Here is a 21,204-nt window from a genome sequence, read left to right on the forward strand (position 1 = left end):
GCTCTGTTGTCCACTGGACCCCACCTGTGAGCTCCGTGAGGTCAACTGTTGCAGTTGCCGCGGTATTTCATTCCTGACTCACTCTAGACAGCAAAGTAACCTGCCCACTACTTATCGGTCCCTCCTCCACGACTTGGAGAGAGATACCTCTTTATTACTTTAACTGAAAGGGAGTAAAATCCAACCTTCTGTGTTTCTCCAACCATTTGCAGTGTCTCAGCCTTTTAATACAGCACAAGAATTAAGACAAAGAGGGATATTTAGTGGGTTCACTGGGACAAAAAAGCCTCCCGATGCTTTCAGGGGTGCTGGAAATCAAAGCCCAACAACAGATCCAGCTGCCTGTCAAAGTACAGTTCAAACATGACCTCCGTGGGTCACAGGCCAACATAGGCTCAGGGCAGGAATCCAGCGTCTACAGACCTCTGCCCAACAACCCACCCATCACTCACTGAGATGCAAGCTTCTGGTCACACGTCATCAACCAGTAACTTGGGAAGCAAAGGTTCCTGCCGGGCTAGCTGTGGGGAAGTTCAACCAGTGCACCCTCCACTACAGCCTAGACAGCCTTGAAGCCCAAAACGCCTCAGCGTTCCAAAGAAAACAGATCAATTCTTACCCAACACACTAATGCTCGCCCCAACCCTCTGCAAGCCACTGTGGTTGCTACGGAGTTCACAGATAGCTCCTACAACGGAAAACTACACGGATGGTAAATCTACTTGGATAAAGAGCAACTGTCGGATGACGCTGGCCTCTAGAGCCCTATTCCCCTGGAACGTCTCCAAAAAAACAGCTCTCCACAAAAATAGACTCGAATGTCAAGGTCGGGCCCTCAGAGAGCCGCAAACTGGGACTCAACCTTTTTCCTACGCGGCCCCGATGGGCGACAGCTCTGAAGAGCAGTAACCCACTTAAAACTCTGCTTCGTGGCGGCTTGGGAAGAGGAAAGAGCAGCTTTCTCCAGTGTGGTGGGAGAAGCTGATCCCCTACATCACAAAAGCGAGCAAAAACACGAGAACGCCAAAGCGAGGTTAAAGGGCTGGCCGGCGCGGGTAAACCGAGGCAGACCCGGAAGCGAACGACCCGGAAGTCGTGGCCGGGAGCGCGCTCTCCGCGCCTCGCCTCCCGCCTCCGCCGGGGCCACGCCCACCACGGCGCAGGCGCGCGCCCGCCGCCACCCGCTCCCCCCGAGCGGGCGCGAGCACGCCGCCGACATCGCCGTAGTGAGCGCGACCGCTCTGGCTGGCCCTGGGGGCGGGGCTGTGGGGGAAAGTGCCAAAGCCGCTGAGGTAAGTGGCCCACAGCTCCAGGATCTTCGGGGGTTTGGTCGACCTCCAGAATCCTACCTGCAGGGACTAGGGAAATGGAGAAGGTGGCAGGAGAAATAAGAGGCTGCCGCAGCGGGTGTGTCTAGGGAAATTTCTTCAGGCCGCGCCGGACTGACTGCGCATGCGGGCCGAGTGTGGCGCCTGCGCAGTGGGACGGCGCTGATGGCGTCGCTGCCTGGGAACAGACCCGAGTGGGGAGAGTGGCTTGGAGTTGGGAGCTTCGGGCCTTCTGGCCCCTCCCACCTGCCCAGCCCGCCCCAGGTTTAGCCGCTGCAGCTGTGCGATTTCGATTGCAATCCGGCTGTTGCAGCGGAACACAGGGGGAACCGTCGTTTGTTGATGGTAATTCGCCCCTGCACTGGGGGTCTGTTTTTGATGAGGTTTTTGGAAAGCAAAGCCCTCTTTTAAGAGAATGGCCATAGGTCAGGAGAGCAGTGTATGAGTGCGAGGGCATGCCTGTCTACATGAAGGTCAGTGCGACGCAGCCCTGCAGGGTCCCCGAAAACATCACTGCTCCCCTCGACGATCTGTGTGGCAGTAGCCCCGACTTCCCCGACAGGGCCAAGCCCCAGGTTGCTCCTTCGTCAGTGAGTAGTCGACAGAACCTTGCTGAGCACTACGTGGGTCCAGCAGCCCAGTGAGAGCCGTGTGAATAGATGTGCCCAGTGAGGGGTAAAGCACGTGACGCCAAGCTCCGCCGTCCGTCCCCTGCGGAAGCTGCGCTAAGCCGCTTGTGTCCTGTCGTTTGTTCATCGTTCATCCGGGGAACCCTGTGGTCGGGTTCTGTGCTAGGCCTGGAGGTAACAAAGCCAATCCCTTACCCGGCTTTGCAGGCTCACAGGATTCTGTCTGCCATGAGGAATGTTGGAGTGAAAGGGCAGTGTGTGGTGGGGGGCCCTGTGCCCCCTGAGCACAGCCGCTCTCCGCCAGGAGCTAGTTGTCTCTGTGTCGGGGGAACAGACGTGTTGACGCCTAAGTGTGGAAGACAGATCTGCAAAAGAAAAAAGGACCTAGGAGAAAATGTCCGTTAACGATTTTGAGTAGCTTAAGCTGCAATCAGCATTTACTAAGCCTGTCACTCGCAGTTGCTTTGTGTGTATTAACTAATTTAATCTGCACATGCCTCTATGAGGTAGGTTCTGTTAATATGCCCATATTACAGACAGCGAGGAACAGAAAGGTTAAGTGATATGTCGGGTCATGTGGCAAAGGAGTGGCAAAACCAGGACTTGCACCCAGGCAGGGAGGCTTCAGTGTCTGAATTCTGTACCACCGTGCTGTTTTGCCTTGCAGTACACTGCATGTGACACAGGACATGCCAGCAAGCCATTGCCTCAAAATGTTATGGCAGATAAGCCAAAACAGTCAGGTTTGTTGTCTCTAAGTGAACACACTAGATTAGATGAACCCCAAGAAATCTGATTCCATTCATTCAGCAAACATTCACTTAAATTAGCAGCTACTTACTGTAAGTCAGCATTTATGCTTAGTTCAGATGCCTGCCCTCAGAAGTTAGAATCTAGGATTTATTGTAATTTCTCCTTAATTCTCATTCACCAGTTGCTGATAGCATTTAAAATTTAAATCTTTAGGGCTAGAAATTACTTGGTTGTTTATTTCCACCTCTGCAGAAAACTGCTCATTTAAAGCGTTTAAATTCTGTGCTCCTGCTTTTCAGCCCCGGCTGTTGTGTGTATAGGATGATAGCACTGAGACTGCAAGCACGGGGGATGAACAGGCCTTCCTTGGATTGTACTCAGAATAGAGACCACACCATGGTTACCTTTTGAGGTTGTCCTCACTCTATCAGTTGCCTGGGTGCTCTGCTGAGGAACTGATCTCAAAATTCAAAACGCGCAGCTGAATCACAGGGTGTAAGAACAAGCTTAGAGTTCCAAATCTGGCGAAATAAAGTGGGGTCTCTCTGAGCGGATGGGAAATAAAGACTAGGCTACTCTCTATAAAGTGGCTGGGAATCCAGCCTGGCCCCATACTGCTTAAGTTCTTTGTAAAGAGCATTCAAAAACTTATCAAGCTCTATTTTGACCCAGTGTGTCCCAAAGAAATGGATATGAACCTCACTAGAAAAGTTACTGCCTGTATAAATGTGAATACAATTTAAAAATTTATCAGAGCTCAGAGAAAAAAGGGAAGTTAATCTAATAGCGAGATTGAAAATGTCATTAACCAATTTGCATTTTTAATAGGCTGACAATCTAATTACAGCATTTCCTTACTGTTCCCATATCCTACTTCGGTATTAATCAGTGTTACTTATAGATGTACAGTGACATCAGAAACAAAGCTTTGCTTCTTACAGCCTTAAATCATCATCGCAGAATCAGGAAACAGAACAGCCAGTATTTCAGACGTAGTATATCATTTTTCTGACTAGGAAACTATATATGATATATATATATATAATGCATATATATAATGCATAGCATTCCCTCATTTTTTTCTACTTTTTTAAAAAACAAGTTTAAACTTTCTATTACAAATATATTCATTTTACAAATGGCAAAAACACTTAATGAAAAATATTCAGCTAAAATGTTCTCTGATCATTACAGAGGGCAATTCATTTTAAAAATCCTTTTAAACTTTTTTTTTATGTGGCTAAAATTTACATAACACAAAATTAACCATTTATCATCTTAAAGGGCATAATTCAGTATCAACTCATTTTGTAATTTAAATACAGTTGCAGTAGCCAATACAGAAACCACTAGCCACATGTAGCTATTGAAATTTTAATTAACATCCAATACAATTTTAAATACAGTTCTTCCATCATCCTAATTTATAGGCAGTACATGAGGCTGTGACTGCTGTATGAGGCAGTGTAGAAATAGAACATTAGAGCGTTTAACATCACAGCAGAACCTTCCCTGAGACCGCATGGTACTAGACCATTTTTCTACTAAGTATACCCTTCAGAATCTTTCGTTAGGGCCACACAAGCTTTATCCTAGTAAACAGAGTGTGCCTGTTTTGAACTTTTGTAAAAAGTCGTGTCTTCAGTATAGATTTTCTCATTTACATTTGAATTTTTGATATGACAGGGACTAAACACGAGCAGCTGCTGTATTCCTAGCAGGTCAGGATTTCCAGCATCCTTGTCTGAGCTGTTTTGTTCCAGTTTTGGGATGCCACCAAGTGATAAGTTTCGGTACTACATTTGGGTGGAAAGGTTAAAAAAATGTTTAATGAAAGGGCCAATACGTATTTCCTAACCAATTTTCCCTTCCTTGGGAACAGAACACAGTGTTATTCTGAAATTTTATGTGGAAAATTTTATAAGTGAATTTCTTGGTGTGGTTTGGTCAGAGTGTGTCCAAGACAAACTGTCCTATGGAGGATGGTGGTTTAATTTCCACAGTCAGATTTGTGCTTGGCCCTGCCATGGCTCCCCTTCATAACTCGTAAATCACCCACAGTCAGTCTCAAGTGACACACAGTTTGCTGGTCACAGGAAGTAGTCTTTTCAGTAGACAGACTTCTTAAACATACTTTGGCTTCAAAACGAAAAGATTGTGGGAGTTGAAAAGGTAGAAGACAGGGGAACCTGTTCTGTACAAAACTGTATGCTGGCCCTTGCGGTGGAATGAAATGTTGTTGATTGCGCTTCCATTGCTGTTTTTCTTGTCTGTAGTGAAGTGAGCCTTCGCCTGGAGAGGAAATGGCTGCCTCGTCGTCGTCCTCCTCGGCTGGTGGGGTCAGTGGGAGTTCTGTCACTGGATCTGGTTTCAGTGTGTCAGACCTCGCCCCACCACGGAAAGCCCTTTTCACCTACCCCAAAGGAGCTGGAGAGATGTTAGAAGGTGATCTCATGCTGCTTTTTGCTGAATAATTTGCCTTAGACCTGCAGTGAATATTAATTGTAAAGAAGCTTTTAAATGGATTTGAGATCAGTTTGTCCTGATTTCAGCTCTACGTTTCATCTCTTGTTCCCATCTCAAAATAGTATCTTTAAAAACAAATCTTGCTCCATAGTCACAATTTAGGAGCTGAAAAAAAGACTTTGGAAATCAAGGAGGTCATCCAGAGTTATTTAGATCCAGAAGAGTTAAGTTATTTGACCACGTTAAAGGAAGCCGGCACTAGAACCAGCAATTCTTTTAGCTTCCTTCTCCAGTTTGCCTTATCTTTGCACCCATCTACCTCTTCTTGGTGGGAGGTTCATGGTATTTTTTCCTACTATAATTAATCTACAGAAAGAGCATCCCATCAGAGAGGGTCTAAGAGAAAATAATAGCTATCACCCTGCTCTTTAACAAGGAGATGACCCTTCTGGCCCCCTGAAGGCCCCAGAGCCAGGTGTACATGCAGTCATCCACCATCCTGTTGAGCACACAGACTGGCTGGCCAAGATCCAGTATGGGCTGTAAGCATAAAGCCATGTTGGTAGCTGCAGTTCATCAGATTCATGTCAATATTAGGAGCTTGACTAATAGCATCAAAAATCACTTGAAGAGCTTTTTTTAAAATACACATTTATAGACAGGCTTTTGGCCTAGAGGTTAATGATACCTGCATCCCATAGCAGAGTACCTGGGTTCGAGGCTCAGCTTCACTCCCAGTTCCACCTTTCTGCTATGGTGTACTTTGAAGGTAGCACATGATAGCATAAGTATTTGGGTTGCCACCACTCGTGAAGGAGAGCTAGATTGAGTTCCCAGCTCTCAGCTTCAGCCCCTTTCCAGTACTGGCCATTGTGGTCATTTAGGGAGTGAACCAGTGAATGCAAGTGCTCTCACAAATCAAAAATAATAGTAACATATTTCTGGGCCTTGTGTATAGATTCTTAGCATAGCACAAGAATCCTCATTTTGACCAATGTCCAGGACCCTCTCATAAGGATAGTCTTCTCATTTTTTTTCTTTTTTTAAGTATTATTTATTTGGAAGGCAGCATTACAGAGAGAGAGAAAGACAGATCCAGATCTTACATCCACTGGTGGCAGTGATCTTACTGCCAAGGTGGCCACAACTGCCGGAACAGGGCCATGGTGAAGCCAGAAGCCTGGAGTTCCATCGAGGTCTGTCATTTGTGTGGCAGGGCCCAAGCACGTGGGCTGTCTTTCACTGCCTTCCCAGACACATTAGCATGGGGCTGGATCAGAAGTGGAGCAGCCAGGACTCCAATCAGTGCTCATATGGGATGCCAGCATCACAGGCAGCTGCTTCACCTCTTGTACCACAGTGCCAGCCCCTTATCATATTCTGAAAAACATTGACAAAGAACATCTGGACACCAGTTGGAATCCCGGCTGCTCCACTTCTGATCCAGCTCAGACTGGCACAGTCCCGGCTATTGCAGCCATTTGTGGAGTGAGCCAATGAATGCAAAATCTGTCTGTGTCCATCTCTCCCTCTCTCTAACATTGCCTTCCAAATAAATAAATCTTTTTTTTTACATTCTTTTTTTTATTTTATTTTATTTTATTTTTTTGACAGGCAGAGTGGACAGTGAGAGAGAGAGACAGAGAGAAAGGTCTTCCTTTTGCCGTTGGTTCACTCTCCAATGGCTGGCACGCTGCGGCCGGCGCACCGCGCTGATCCGATGGCAGGAGCCAGGTGCTTCTCCTGGTCTCCCATGGGGTATAGGGCCCAAGCACTTGGGCCATCCTCCACTGCACTCCCTGGCCACAGCAGAGAGCTGGCTTGCAAGAGGGGCAACCGGGACAGAATCCGGTGTCCCGACTGGGACTAGAATCCGGTGTGCCGGTGCCGCAAGGCGGAGGATTAGCCTAGTGAGCTGCGGCGCCGGCCAAATAAATAAATCTTTTTAAGAAAATCTACTTGATGCTAGTTTTGAAACTTATTTATATATTTACCTTTTTGCCTGAAATACTACAAATTTACATAAATATATAATTTATTTATTTATTTGAGAGGTAGAGTTAAAGACAGTGAGAGGGAGAGACAGAAAGGTCTTCCATCTGTTGGTTTACTCCCCATTTGGCCACAACGGCCATAGCTGCGCCAGTCTGAAGCTAGGAGCCAGATGCTTCTTCCTGGTCTCTTATGTGGGTGCAGGGGCCCAAGGACTTGGGCCACCTTCTGCTGCTTTCCCAGGCCACAGCAGAGAGCTGGACTGGAAGAGGAGCAGCCAGGACAGAATCCAGCGCCCCAACCGGGACTAGAACCCGATGTGCTGGCGCTGCAGGCAAAGGATTAGCCAAGTGAGCTGCGATGCGGGCTGCATCAGTAACTTAAAGCTACTTATACTTAAAGACAGACTATGGAAAATAATGCAGAGATTGCAACCTCTGAACTCTCCTAAGTCAAACCAAGAATATTAAATTGGGGAAAGGCATTTGGCCTAGCAGGTAAGACACTGGTCAGGATGCCTGTTTCCTAGACTGAGTGCTGGTTTGAGTCCTGGCCCCACCCACGATCCTAGCACTCTGCTAACATGCACCCTGTGAGGCCCTTGAGTCCTGCCGCTTCCACGGGATGGAGTTCCCAGCTACCAGCTTTCGCCTGACTTCTCAACTCTGGTCAGTGTGAGCATTTGGGGAATGAACTGACAGATGGGATCTCGCATGTCTGTTTCTCCCCTCCCCTGACCCCCCCCCCCCACGCGCGCCTTTTAAGTAAAAGTAAACAAGTGAAATTTTTAAAAAATTGAAACTGAAAATAGCCCTTCCTCAGTATCTATAAGTTCTAGGACACCACCACCCTGGATGCTCAAGTCATTTATATAAAACGCCATAGTAGTGGCATATAGCCTATACATCCTCCCACATAGTACTCCTAAACATGAGGCAGCAGGGCCAGCATTGTAGCATAGCAGAGGTGGAGCCGCTTCCTGTGACACCAGCATCCCATGTGGGTGCTGGCTGGAGACCTGTCTGCTCCGCTTCCAATCCAGCTCCCTGCTGATGTACCTGGGAAAGCAAAGAAGGCATCCCAAGTGCTCGGGCCTCTGCACCCACATGGGAGACCCAGGCCATGGCAGAGAGCTGGATCAGAAGTGGAGCAGCCAGGACTTGAACCGGTGCCCATAGGAGATGCAGCACTTCAGGCAGTGGCTTTACCCTCAGCGCCAGCCCCTAAGCTTTTTTAAAATGAAAACTTGAGTTATAATTGTTCTTTTTAAATAAAGGTAGGAATAAGATAATGAACTCTTGCATATCATTTACACAGAAGAACAATGATAAATTATATCATTGGTACCGAATGTTTACAGTTCCCTCTTGCCATAATGGAATTCAGTTATATGCTGCCTGTTGCTTTTACCTAAAAAATTTCAGTGATGTCATTAGCTTGCCTAGATATTTAAATCAGTCAGATTAATATTCAATTAATTGAAAATGATATTTTTTGCTCAGTTTAGATGATCTGCTCACAATGACTTACATTCAGCCAGAGAAATGAGGTTAGGCATAGGGATGGACTCATATCCCATATAATTTACAATATGTAGAAAAGAGACTTGAATTATAACTTAGAATATAACATAGAATATAACATACTCCCTGGGAGCTGGCGCTACAATATAGTGGGTAAAGCTGCCATCTCCTGCGCTAGCATCCCATATGGGTGCCTATTTCAGTCCTGGCTGCTCCACTTCCAATCCAGCCCCCTGCTAATGCACCCAGGAAAGCAGCAGAAGATGGCCCAAGTGCTTGGGCCCCTGCACCCACATGGGAGACCTGGATGAAGCTCCTGGCTCCTGGCTTCAGCCTGGCCCAGCCTTGGTCGTTGCAGCCATTTGGGAAGTAAACCAGCAGATGGAAGAACACACTGCTCTCTCTCTTCTGTGTCTCTCTCTCTCTTACTGTAACTCTGACTTTCAGATGAATAAATAAATGTTAAAAAAAAAAAAAAAGAAAAAACACTCTCCTTGAAGAATGTCTATCCCAAAAATTATAATTTCATTTCTTTCTTCCCTTTTATCTTTGCATCAATTTGGACATAATATTGGGAGAAAGGCCGTTTGGTTGTTAATATAAGCCATTTGGATGTAATGTCCGTAGTTTTTCTTATTGATTACCTTGACTTCTGAACTAAATTTTACCTGGTGTGAAACTCAGTGTAAGGCCAGAACGGGTTTGTCCTATCTCCTTGTCACTTAATACCCAGCTTACCCATCCACCCGTGATTGATGGGTGAGTGCCTGACACCCAGTAGTGCGGGCATGAACTGCTGCCTGGTCAAGAAGGCAGCTCTGTCCACTTGTTTCAGAATCTTTACAACAAGATACGTGCCCCAAATGGGTTGTGGCCTTTTTAAAAAGTTTGGTTTTCCCACATGAACTATGTATCTTTGGGGATATATTCTGCTGTGCCAGCCCTTGCCTGACGAGCAATAACATGAACTAACTTACGTTTCCAGATGCTGTGGTTACCAAGTTAGCTGCCGTCTTGTTGGCAGTACTTGGCACCAATACAGTGCTAAGTTCTGAACTTGCACCATACTCTGATCGTCATACAAATTGCAGTGTTTTGGTTCAGTTGGAAAATCAAGGTTACAATTTGCGTTTTCAGAATGAAATTTCCCAGCAGTGTTTTGTGATGGTCACCATGATGTAATTTGATATATTAAAACATCAACAACTTTTCCTTCAGCTTTGTCTTTTCACAATGAAAATTATTTGGGCTTTTGGTGTACCTTTGTGTTTTCATAGCACAAGGGCCAAGTCCCCTGGTGTGTCAGCTGCCGATGTTTGCCTGACACGCAGGATAGAACGTTAAGAAACTGTCCGTTTGGGAAGGGGAGATGTTGACAGGACATGAAACTGAGGTTACTTGTTTTTTGTTTTTTTAAACACTATTTTTAAACTCTTAAGCAAGTAAAAGAACTATTTTAATATTGTAGGTATAGAAGAAGTAGCTATTACAACAGAGCAGTGTTAGTTTTAAATGTTTGTTAGCACTGAAAACCAGACCCTGCCTGTAGAAGTAGAGGAAAGAATAGACAAATGGACTGGGTTAATGAGAAGCTGAAGATCCTAACCGCAGATGACACCTTGTCCTCTTTGGTTGTAGATGGCTCTGAGAGATTTCTCTGCGAGTCCGTTTTCAGCTATCAAGTGGCATCCACACTTAAACAGGTGAAACATGGTAAGCACAGGGTGTTGTGTACCTGGAGAACACGTTTGCTGGGGGAGGGGCGCTCTGAAAGGTCAGCGTCCTGTGACAGAAACCTGCCCACCACTCCCAGACCCAGTGAGGCTATTTAGGTTAACAGCATTGTCAAGTCTAAATTCAGACGTGAGGTCCATATTGAGACTCCCTGTAGGAGTCGGAGATGCTCTCCAGGGCAGTCACCGCTTCCTGCTCCGGGTCCCATTTTCCTGTCCTTTCTGGAACTCCCTTCACTGTAGCCCTCCTTGCCTTCCACAGTCTGTGTTGTGCCTGAAAGTCTGTGGGGACGCTGATCCTGGTGGTGCTGCTCCCCCAGCAGGCCCCCTCTCCCTTCAAAGTATTCTGTGGGGGAAGCTGCGGCTGCCTCTACCGCTAGCCACGATTGTAGTCTACAGATCACGGGGGCACAAAGAATGAATGCTTAAAAAACCTGACAGTGTGATCATTTCATTTCAAAATGATTTTTAACAGTATGAGAAACTTTTTAGGCTAAAAATCAAGGAAAGAAAGAACAGAGCACAGAGTTGTCATTTCTAAAGAAACCTGATCAGCCGGCGCCGCAGCTCACTAGGCTAATCCTCCGCCTGCGGCGCCGGCACCCTGGGTTCTAGTCCCGGTTGGGGTGCCAGGTTCTAGTCCTGGTTGCTCCTCTTCCAGTCCAGCTCTCTGCTGTGGCCCAGGAAGGCAGTGGAGGATGGCCCAAGTGCTTGGGCCCTGCACCCGCATGGGAGACCAGGAGGAAGCACTGCTTCGGATCGGCGCAGTGCGCTGGCCGTAGCAACCATTTGGGGGTGAACCAAAGGAAGGAAGACCTTTCAGTCTCTCTCTCTCACTGTCTAACTCTGCCTGTCAAAAAAAAAAAAAAAAAAAAATAGGACAGAAAAAAAAAACCTGGTCGCTGAGGCCGCTGTGATGTGATGGAAGGTGGGGTGTCAGGAGCCTGGGAGCCGTGATGACTTAACAGCTACAGGAGAAAAAAATCAATGCCTACTATACTGAGAATGTTCAGAGGGGTAAATACTTACTGTGGTCTGGAAGGTTTCACCTTTGTTATAGTTTAAAAAAGAACATGAATGGAAAATGATTGGGAATATCTTTATGGGTTGTTGTTTTTTTTTTAATACTAAATCATCTGACCAGCATAGGATAAGATCCCATTAGTAAGTTACTAAGGGAAAAAAATCCACCTAGAAATTATTTTTGAACCAGCTGTGTCGGTGGCTGGTGCCAGTCTCGTGGGAAATGCACGGGTGTCTTACATTACCTCCTTGCCTTCTCACAGATCAGCAGGTTGCTCGGATGGAAAAACTCGCTGGTTTGGTAGAAGAGCTGGAGGCCGATGAGTGGCGGTTCAAACCCATCGAGCAGCTGCTGGGGTTCACGCCCTCTTCAGGTTAATGTCGCCTGCGTGGTCACCTCTGGTGCGCAGCAAGTGCAGAGCCAGCGAGGAACTTTCCTCCAGCCTCCGTGGCCACACAGGGACTCACAGCTGCGTTGCTGAATTGTTAACTCATATCCATACTTGGTTTCTCTGTGTCTGTCCACAGGCAACAAATACTTAAATGTGTGATCTTGCAGGGAAAATGTTTGTTTATTTGTTTTAAAAAGTATTGAGACAATCGGTTTCAGAGAACCAGGAGGTTTGGGTTTAAGATAGATTTATAAAATTTTCACAAGCCACGTGGGACACATGCCAGAAATGGCCAACTGAATGGTGTGTATCCTGTCACTGATGCAGTGCCTGGAAGTCTTCCCCAGTCCAGTCCATGGTCAGGAGCTGCTGGTGTGCAGCGCTTCTGACCTAAAACAGTTCTTTTGCAGATGAATGTGTTTTCAACTCAGGACTTGTCCAAATGAGGAATTTTTAAGTGTCCATTTTTTCTCCTATTTTTAGACATCTAAATCTATAGATTCTAACTTTTTCTAACCTCTTCTAGACATGCCAGTTGCTGGCTAAAGGAATTGCTTTTTGAATGTTGCAGCACTTAGAAAAATAAACCAGTGAGTAAAATCCTTTTAACACAGAAATTCTGAGTTTATCACATTGGGAGACTCAAACAATTCTGTAGCAAATAAATCCTTTGAAAGAACTCCAAATTGGTGTCTTTATCCTTTCAAAGTCTTAGGGATTTGGACCAGGGGAAAGAGGGCAAATTACTTTTTACAGGAAGGAAACTTAAAAACCATTTCTCCCAAAGAAGTGGTAGATTTGCTTTACTTCAGAGTTATTTGTCTTTACGGGGGTATGAGAATTTACTGACATCAGTAGGTTTTTAGACCATGACAGGGGAAGCCCGGGAGGCTCAGCCGTATTCTTTGTTCGCCCATGTGGGACCCCAGGGTCCACACTGCACAATTCAGAGATTCATATAGGGTCAGCATAGCAGTGAAGACACCACTTGGGATGCCCGCACTGGAGGGCCTGGGTTCAAGTCCCAGCTCCACTTCACATTCCAGCTTCCTGCTGATGGGCACCCTGGGAGGCAGCAGGCAGTTGGGTCCTTACCACCTGCTGGGGCACCCAGATTGAGCTCCCAGCTCCTGGCTTCAGCCTGGCCCAGCCCGGGCTGATGCAGACATCTGGGGGAGGGAACCAGTGTTTGGGAGAGCCATTCTCTCTCTCTCTCTCATATGTATATATGTGCGTGTGTCTGTGTGTCTTTCAAATAAATAAAAACTAAAGAGAATTACTTGTTATATCATACACAGATTTTGCCTTAGACTACAGATTTGCCTTTCTCCTCCTTTATAACTTGGATCCAATCTGCTTAGAGTTGCTTAATTATAAGTAAGTATAATCCCAGTGGCAGCTGGCCTTCATCTCAGGGGTTCAAAATGTTACATGTACTACCTGACAGGGAGGTGGCGAGCTCATTCCATCAGTAGGGAGGCTGGACCCAAGGAAGTTAAAGACCTGCCCGTGGACTCACAGCTCAAGCAGAACTTAAGTAGATCGCAGTTGCTTGATAATTCCACCTGCTATTTCTTATCTGTTAAGCAGATCCGAACACAAGAAATACCAGGCCACAGACTCACCTCTTCCATGTTAATATGTCTGTCAGACCAACAAGGTCTAGGTTTGAAAGTGGTTGAGTTCTTTACTTTTTAGCAACAAAACATCTTGACAATTACAACGGAAAGATTCAACTTCAGTAAACCGTTAAGTAGGATTTTCAGGGACCAGCATCCAGCTCAGTGGGTTGCTCGTGATACTCGCCTAGGTCCCATATCAGTGCTGGTGTGGTCACAGCTGCCCCACTTCTGATCCAGCTCTGTTGACGCACCTAGGAAAGCCGTGGAAGATGGCCCAGCTATGTAGACCCCTGCCACCCATGTGGGAGACCCAGACAGAGTTCCAGGCTCTTGGCTTTGGTCTAACCCAGCTCCCAACACTGTGGTCATTTGGGGAGTGAGCAGATGGAAGATATTTCTCTCTGTCCTCTCTGACACTGTGCCCCAAATAAACAAATCTTTGAAAATAAATATATAGGATCATCAGTGACAAATTAGAAGCAACAACTACCTTTCTCTTGCTTGTTTCATTTGTACGACTGCAGCACAGACACTGAATTGCCTCATCCTTACTCTTGGTTTTTGAACTTCTTATGTAATTTTTTCTTTAGTAGGGCATTTCTTCATATGACCTTAGAAATTAAAGAGATCTTAAAGTTGGATGGAAATGCTTTTTGAAACGCTTTCATTGTGAGCTTTTTGCGTTGATCATTCAGCTGCAGCTTCACTCCTGCCAAGAACAAAAGCCTCACTGGTTTTGAAGACCACAGCTCCCTCTCTGCTCTTCTGTTGGCTGCTGTGTTTCATCATCCATAACTCTCACAGTGCCCTGGGTACGGACATGGGCCCTGCTGCTCATCTGTCACCTCTTACGCACTTTCTGTGTACATGTCACTCACAGGCATGCATTATAATCCTTTCAGTAACGCTGCAAGATATGTGATACCTTCTAAAATAAAAGGAACTTCAAGTCCAGGGAAAGTGTTACTTGCCGAGGCACCACAGCTATGTCGGCGGCCACATGTGATTTTGGACTTAAGTATGCACAACTCTGAAGCTGAGATTCATTTGGAGAAACAGAAATCCATCTGCTTGTTCACTCCCCAAATTCCTGCACAGCCGGAGCTCGGCCAGGCCAAAGCCAGGAGCTGGGAACTCAATCCGGGTCTCCCATGTAGGTGGCACGGACCCACGTACTTGAGCAGTCACCTGCTGCCTCTCAGTTTGTCCTGGTAATGCGGGAGTGAGGGGCAGTCAGGACTGAACCTAGCGCTCCAGGATGGGATGCAGGCACCACAAGCTGTGTGCCACCCACCGCCCCCAGAGCTGGGGGCTGCATCCATCTGAGCCCAGCAGTGCCTTGGACAAAGAAGAATCCCAAACCTTTTCTCATGGTAAAATGCGTTAACTACCCAGGCAAAAATAAGCCTTTCTACTGCACTCCCTTCCTCCTCCCAAGGCTCGCTGATGAGGCCTGTGGAGCATGACGAACACAGATTCCGTGTGGGGAGAATACCGTTAGGTGCTTGAGGAGAGCTAGTCTGGGGACAGCTGAGTGAGCAAGCAGGAGGGCAGGTGGCAGCCAAGGACCAGGACCACCCAACCAGCCAGCCTGGACAAGCCAAAGGCGACAGTGCCTGCTGCGCATAAACACTTGGCAGTTTATAAAGTGTGAGGTGCGTTATCTTGATTGTCTTGTCAGTGCTGCACAGAGATGAGGCAAGGATGATGGACTTGAAAAAGCTCGTGGAACACAGTAATTAGATAAGGTTGTTTTGTTGCAAAAAAAAAATTGAAAGCAATATTCATAATTGTGTTCCACAAACTTTTTGAAGTTGAACAAGCAGGTGTGGAGAAAGTTAAGATACCAGTATTACAAGGAGACTTCAAAAAACTGAGAAATGGAATTCAAATATTTTTATCTGGGTGCAAAAATGAAACAGGCTTTTGACCTAGCAATTAAGATGCCACTTGGGATGCCCACACCCTGCATCAGAGGGTTCAAGTCTCAGCTCTGCTCCGGATTCCAGCTTCCGGCTAATCACACTGTGAGAGGCAGCAGGTGAAGGCCTGCCACCTACATGGGAGACCTGGATTGAGTTCCCAGCTCCTGGCTTCAGCTTGGCCCAGCCCTGACTGTTACAGGTGGGAGATCTCACTATGTCTCTCTCTCACTATGTCTCACTATGATCTCACTATGTCTCTCTGTTTGATTGTCTTTCAAATAAATACCTTTCAATACATACTATGAAAAAACCATGGATGGAGCTGGTGTTGTGGCAGAGCAGGTTAAGTCACTGCCTGTGACATCACCATCCCCTGTTAGAGGGCCTGTTTAAGTCCCAGCTACTCTGCTTTGCGCTTTTTTAAAAAATTTATTTATCCGAAAAGCAGAGTTAAAGAGACAGAGAGAGAGAGGTTTCCCATCCACTGGTTGACTCCCCAGATGGTTGCAACAGCCAGAGCTTCTTCCTGGTCTCCCATGTAGGTGCAGGGGCCATCCTCTGCTGCATTCCTAGCCTCATTAGCAAGGAGCTGGATCGGAAGTGGAGCAGCCAGGACTTGAACCAGTGCCCACATGGGATGCTGGCACTGCAGGTGGTGGCTTAACCTGCTATGTCGCAGTGCCAGCCCTCCTTCCCCCACCCCCAACTGCTGATCCAGCTCCCAGCTCCCAGCTAATGTGCCTGGGAAGGCAGTGGAATGTGACTTGGGCCACCACCCATGTGGGAGACCCACAGGGAGTTCCAGGCTCATGGCTGTTTTGTTGCCATTTGAAGGTGAACTAGTGAATGAAGGGTATCTCTCCCACCCCCCACCCCAGCAGAGACTAATGACTAATGCAGAGCTGGGTAAGCTGTTTAGGCCAAGACCTAAGAAAAAGTAGATGGGGTGGGAAGGAAGGATTTTCTAGATGGCAGGAATCAAAATAAGGGTGAGGAAGGCATCAGGCTTTTGTAGGGCTATAGGTTACCTATGGTGGTTCACAGAACCTAAGAGTGAGAGATGAGACAGGACCTGATGGGCTTTGCTGAGGAATTTGAATTTCAGAGGACAGTTAGGGAAGCCATTAAGGGGCTTGACAAGCTGGGAATGTAGCTGGAGGGAATGGTGGGGAACTGGCGGTGGAAAGATCCAGATTCCTTAGGAAGCTGCTATGGAAATGCAGGGGAGAAATGACTGCAACAGAATGACAGATACAGAAACAAAAGTGTGGATTTAAGTTAAGTGTGGCCCAAGGCACAGTGGGTAAATCTGCCACGTAGCATGGCATCCAATGTGAGTGCTGGTGCGAGTCCCAGCTGCTCCACTTCTGATCCAGCTCCCTGCTAATGCACCTGGGAAAGCTGCAGAAGATGGCCCAAGTGCTTGGGGCCCTGCCACCCACAGGGGACACTGGATGGAGTTTCTTGCCCTCGGTGTCAGCCTGGTCCAGCCCTGGCCTTTGTGGCAATTTGGGGAGTGAACCAGCAGGTGGAAGATCTCTGTGTCTCCCTCTCCGTCTGTAACTCTGCCTTTCAAATAAATAAGAAATAAAAATCTTCAGAGGGGGAACAAAAAAATGCCACCTGCAGGACTTGGTAGCTGAGAGAACTCGGGGAGGACAAACGGGTGTGTTGTCAGGAGCTGAGGGACTGACGCTGCCGCTGTTCACTGGGAAAGGCTCAGAGAGAGGGGGCTCCGAGAGCCCAGCAGGCAGGTGGGTGTGTGGGTCCCCAGTGCAGGAGAGTTCAGCTGGGCTGGAGTTAGAATTGGGGCTCACCAGCCCAGAGAGTTTGCTGAGCCAACGATGAGGCATGAATGGAATCATCCATAGATAGAGTCCACAGAGTAAGAAGAGACTGGCACCTAAAGGGCTCACCCAGGGCTGGGTCTCTGGTGCAGCAGCTCCCCCTTGGGACACTTGGGTACCATACTGAGGTACCTGGTTCAAGTCCTGACTATTGCACTTCCGATCCAGCTTCCTGCTAATGGGCATCCTAGGAGGCAGTAAACGACGGCTCAGTAATCAGGTTCTTGACACCCACAAGAGACCAAGATTGAGTTCCAGGCTCCGGGCTTCAGTTTAGCACTTGGGGAGTAAGCCAGAGGATGGAAGTCTTCTCTCTCTCTCTCTCTCTTTCTCTTTCTGCTTTTCCAATAAAAAGAACAGAAAAGGAGAGAGAATGCCATCAGCTGAGGTCCCTGAGGAAGTGAGAGATTCAGGAAGCGGGGCCCGGCTGGGGCAAGGGAGGAGAAGGGTGGTGCCACCGTGGGTGAATGGGGTGGCCAGCAGGCGGCCGAGGGAGCCCCATCTTCTGGCATCTGTCTTCTCCGTGAGAGAGGAGGCACTGCAGTGAGGGCAGGAGAGGACGGGGACAGTGGGTCAGGCACAGTTGGAGGGGCACAACTGCCAGGCACGTGTAGGGACGTGCTGCAGGTGAGAGTCTGACTGTGCAGTGGCACCATCTTTGGGAGGCACACCAGCAGCTGCTGGCAGTAGCAGTGGAAAAAATGAATAGTGAGTGGTTAAGGTTTTGCATGGCAAGGGCAAGGGGGTGAGCAAACTGCTGGTGTGGGCTTCAGAGGGAAGGAAGTGAGAACAAGAAAAGGCTGTCAGCGAGGAGCACGCATCGGGCCTCCTGTGGCACTGGCAGAATGGAGGGAGATAAAGCGCGACGGCTCCCTGACCTGGCTGGGCCTCAGAACCGAGCTGAAAAAATGCAGCCTCCCGGCCTCACGCCTGGAGTCCACAAGATCTAGGGGGAGGGAGGGCGTCACACGTGACGTGACTTTGGTGTTCAATTGGAAGCCATTTGGACCAGTGGGGGAAGTAAACAGGTAAACAGACATGAGGAATACAAGGGCACTTTAAAAATCTCATGGACGGGCTGGCACTATGGCATAGCAGGTAAAGCCGCTGCCTGCAGTGTCAGCATCCCATATGGGTGCCGGTTCGAGTCCCAGCTACTCCACTCCTGATCCAGCTCTCTGTTATGGCCTGAGAAAGCAATAGAAGATGGCCCAAGTCCTTGGGCCCCTGCACACACAGGGGAGACCCAGAAGAAGCTCTTGGCTCCTGGCTTAAGATCAGCCCAGCTCCAGCCACTGCAGTCATTTGGGGAGTGAACCAGTGGATAGAAGATTCTCATTCTTTCTTTCTCTCTTTCTCTCCCCCCACCCCTTTCTCTATCTGTTACTCTGCCTCTCAAGTGAATATATAAATCTTAAAAAAAAAAAAATTCCCAGCTTCAGCCTGGCCCAGCCCCAGCTGTTGTGGGCATTTGGAGAGTGAATCAGCAGATGGGAGATGTCTGTCTTTTTCTCTGCCTTTCAATTTTTCTTTAAGAGCATTTCTCTGAATTAGCCAGGGGCACCTAAGAAAGAAGCCCGGAATCTGGAGTTTGACAGTGCACCACTCAGCAGGCAGGCTCCTGCAGACACTGAAGGGTTAAACACGGCTGGGGCGGCTGGCCCATCAGCCCAGCCCAGACCACTAGGTGGTGAGCCGAGATTCTGTTCACTGATCGGTCCTTATTTACTTACTTTTAGGGAAAGGCACAGGTCCTGAGCACAGAGAGAATTACTGAAGCAGCCTCCCTCCTGGGCTCTGAGCCAAACCCCAGGAGAAGAGGCAGCCTGGAGAGGGAGGCTCCAAGTGGGTGGACGTCCACGGCTCCCGCTCCGTGCTCCCTTCGGCAACTCCCACACCTTCCCCTCCCTCCTCGCGCTCAGAAACTTCCAGGCACAGAGTGGAGGAGAGACCACATAAACCTGGACGTTTCATTTGTTTGGCAAACTGAGAGGCCATGTTTGGGAGCTGTTCGAGTCACACAGCACCCACTTTCTGCAGTCTCCCAGATACAGTCAATCTAGAATATTCTACAAAGTTGACGCAACCTAGCTCGCAGAACCGACACACCCCACCTGGAGGACGAGCCAGGCCTCTGCCAGCCCAGACCAGTGTCACTGCCCTGAGAGGACTTGGGCTCAGGGACCCTGCGTCGGCCTCCCTGATAACAAACAGGAAAATCACCCCCTGGAGAGCAGCCTGCCGTCCAAGACAGAGCCCGAAGCACGCAGGAGCCAGACAGAAGGCAGGACACCTTCCCAGCACCCCACTCAGCTGCAAGGCTGGGAGGGGAGGTGCCAAGGAGGAAGGCAGTGCCTTGGGGTCCCAAAGCCTAAGCCCTCCAGCACTGAGGCCACGCCCAACCCCTTGCCCTGCCCACAATGGGGTCCTCATTAGGCACACTGAAGGCAGGGCTCTGCAGCTCCACCAGACCCTGGGGAGCAGCGCGTCCTACTGCAAGCAGGAACCCCTCGCCCAAGGACAGAAAACCCATCTGAGCTTCTGCCCTCTCTTGTTCTAGCCTGGCCAGCTCTGTGGCCAAAATGAGCTTTCCATTACAAAGAGTAAGGCTGCTGGAAGGGGCCGGCTGAGTACTCTCAGATAAAAGCTGGGGCAGGTGTTTGGTGCAGTGGTTAAGCTGCCACGTGGGACACCCAGAGTGCCAGGGTTCAAGTCCTGTCGCCCCTTAACGATGACAGCTTCCTAATGTGCACCCCGGGAGGCAGCAAAAGATGACCCAAGTATCTGGGTCCCTGCCACCCATGTTGGAAACCGGGACTGAGTTGCGGGCTTCTGCCTTTGGCCTGGCCCAGCCCTAGCTGTTGCAGGTCTCTGGGGAGTGAACCAGACAGTGGAAGATAACATGTTTCTCTTTCTCTCCCTCTCTCTCTCCCTCTCTCTCTCCCTCTCTCCCTCCCTCCCTTCCTCCCTTTCAAATAAAATGAAAATAAATTAACAAAAGTTAATGAGAAAGCGCCGAGGGGCCCGGGCAGGTGTTCAGTGATGAAGGCAGGAGTGCTCAGGTGCATCTGCGCTCAGAAGCCACGCCCAGCATTTCCACACACGGAGTCTCGGGTGGGGTCCAAGTGGCGCTGGGCACTGGCCGCCCTGGCAGCATTCAGTGCGGTTAGCACGGAGCTGCTATCTGTGGGGCACTGGGCCAGGCACTTCCCACATATGAAGTCATCGACTCTCGGGGAAGGGGTGACAGAAAGGCCATGTGGGGGAGGAAGGCACTGAGGCATGGGGAGGATGGTAGGAGAGCCCCTGAGTGCCCGAGCGAGCGTCCCAGAGGACTCGGCCACACCAGGACAGGGTGGGGTGGGAGGCTTCCACAGCACACGCTCTCGCAGCACTGCAGGCCTGGAGGCCAAGACTGCGGCCGGGCAGGCCTGGCTGCGAGGCTATGAGCGGAGGATCTGCTCCCAGCCTCCCTCCTCAGCTTGTGGAGGGCCATCTCCTCCCAAGGCCTCAGCACACACTCTCCCCTCTCACGTCTCGGTCCAAATCTCTCCTTTCGTTAGGACTCCAGTCCCCTTGATTAGGGTCTACCCTAGCGGCTCATTTTGATTTGGTGACCTGTGCAGGGTGGGCGGTGTTGTGGTGCAGGTCAAGGCACTGCTTCGGATGCCTGCATCCCACGTGGGAGTGCTGAGATCGAGCCCCACCTCCACTTCCAGTGCAGCTTCCTGCTACCCCACATCCTAGAAGCAGCAGGTGTTGGCTCAAGTAGTTGAGTCTCTGCTACCCACTTGGGAGACCAGGTCTGAGTTCCCAAGTTATGCCCTAGTCCAGCCACTGCTTTTGCAAAGATCTGGGAAAAGTGTATGAGAGGTCAGTCTCTCTCTCATTCCAGCTCTCTCTCTGCCTTTAAAATAAATTAATTTAAAAAAAAAAAAAAAAAGTGGAGGGAGAGAATGGTGTTGTGTCAG

At 48.7% G+C, this 21,204-nt stretch overlaps 2 protein-coding genes across 12 annotated transcripts in view; one reads left to right on the forward strand and one right to left on the reverse strand.

Annotated features, from left to right (window-relative positions):
* Positions 1 to 2,517, reverse strand: part of ASCC1 (activating signal cointegrator 1 complex subunit 1) — a 108,500-nt gene extending 105,983 nt beyond the window's left edge. For 2 of the 8 annotated variants that reach the window (XM_051823793.2, XM_008269983.4), the window contains exon 1: positions 1,350 to 1,485. The gene's annotated coding sequence lies outside the window, so the exon portion shown is untranslated. Of the gene's footprint in view, positions 1 to 24; positions 1,152 to 1,349; positions 1,486 to 2,491 lie in introns of those variants that run through there. The other 6 variants (XM_070057803.1, XM_008269984.4, XM_070057804.1 and 3 more) reach the window with 6 other exon arrangements.
* On the forward strand, positions 1,140 to 12,525 carry ANAPC16 (anaphase promoting complex subunit 16). Of its 4 annotated transcripts, none has more exons than XM_008269986.4 (4): positions 1,140 to 1,292; positions 4,987 to 5,155; positions 10,330 to 10,404; positions 11,711 to 12,525. In XM_008269986.4, the coding sequence occupies exons 2-4, from the start codon at positions 5,014 to 5,016 to the stop codon at positions 11,824 to 11,826; spliced, it is 333 nt and encodes a 110-aa protein (XP_008268208.1). In that variant the 5' UTR covers positions 1,140 to 1,292; positions 4,987 to 5,013; the 3' UTR covers positions 11,827 to 12,525. The 4 variants fall into 4 exon arrangements, with proteins under 4 accessions (XP_008268208.1, XP_051679754.1, XP_008268209.1 ...); XM_008269987.4 differs by lacking the exon at positions 1,140 to 1,292 and adding an exon at positions 1,457 to 1,673; XM_002718433.5 differs by lacking the exon at positions 1,140 to 1,292 and adding an exon at positions 1,475 to 2,131.
* The last annotated feature ends 8,679 nt before the right edge of the window (positions 12,526 to 21,204 follow it).

This window comes from Oryctolagus cuniculus, chromosome 15, assembly GCF_964237555.1.
Source record: "Oryctolagus cuniculus chromosome 15, mOryCun1.1, whole genome shotgun sequence".
Taxonomy (NCBI): Eukaryota; Metazoa; Chordata; class Mammalia; order Lagomorpha; family Leporidae; genus Oryctolagus; species Oryctolagus cuniculus.

Coding starts and splice junctions, on each gene's coding strand:
- ANAPC16 (XM_008269986.4), top strand. CDS start 5,014: ATGGCTGCCTCGTCGTCGTCCTCCTCGGCTGGTGGGGTCAGTGGGAGT. Junction 5,156..10,329: donor AGCTGGAGAGATGTTAGAAG/GTGATCTCATGC, acceptor CTTTGGTTGTAG/ATGGCTCTGAGAGATTTCTC. Junction 10,405..11,710: donor ACTTAAACAGGTGAAACATG/GTAAGCACAGGG, acceptor GCCTTCTCACAG/ATCAGCAGGTTGCTCGGATG.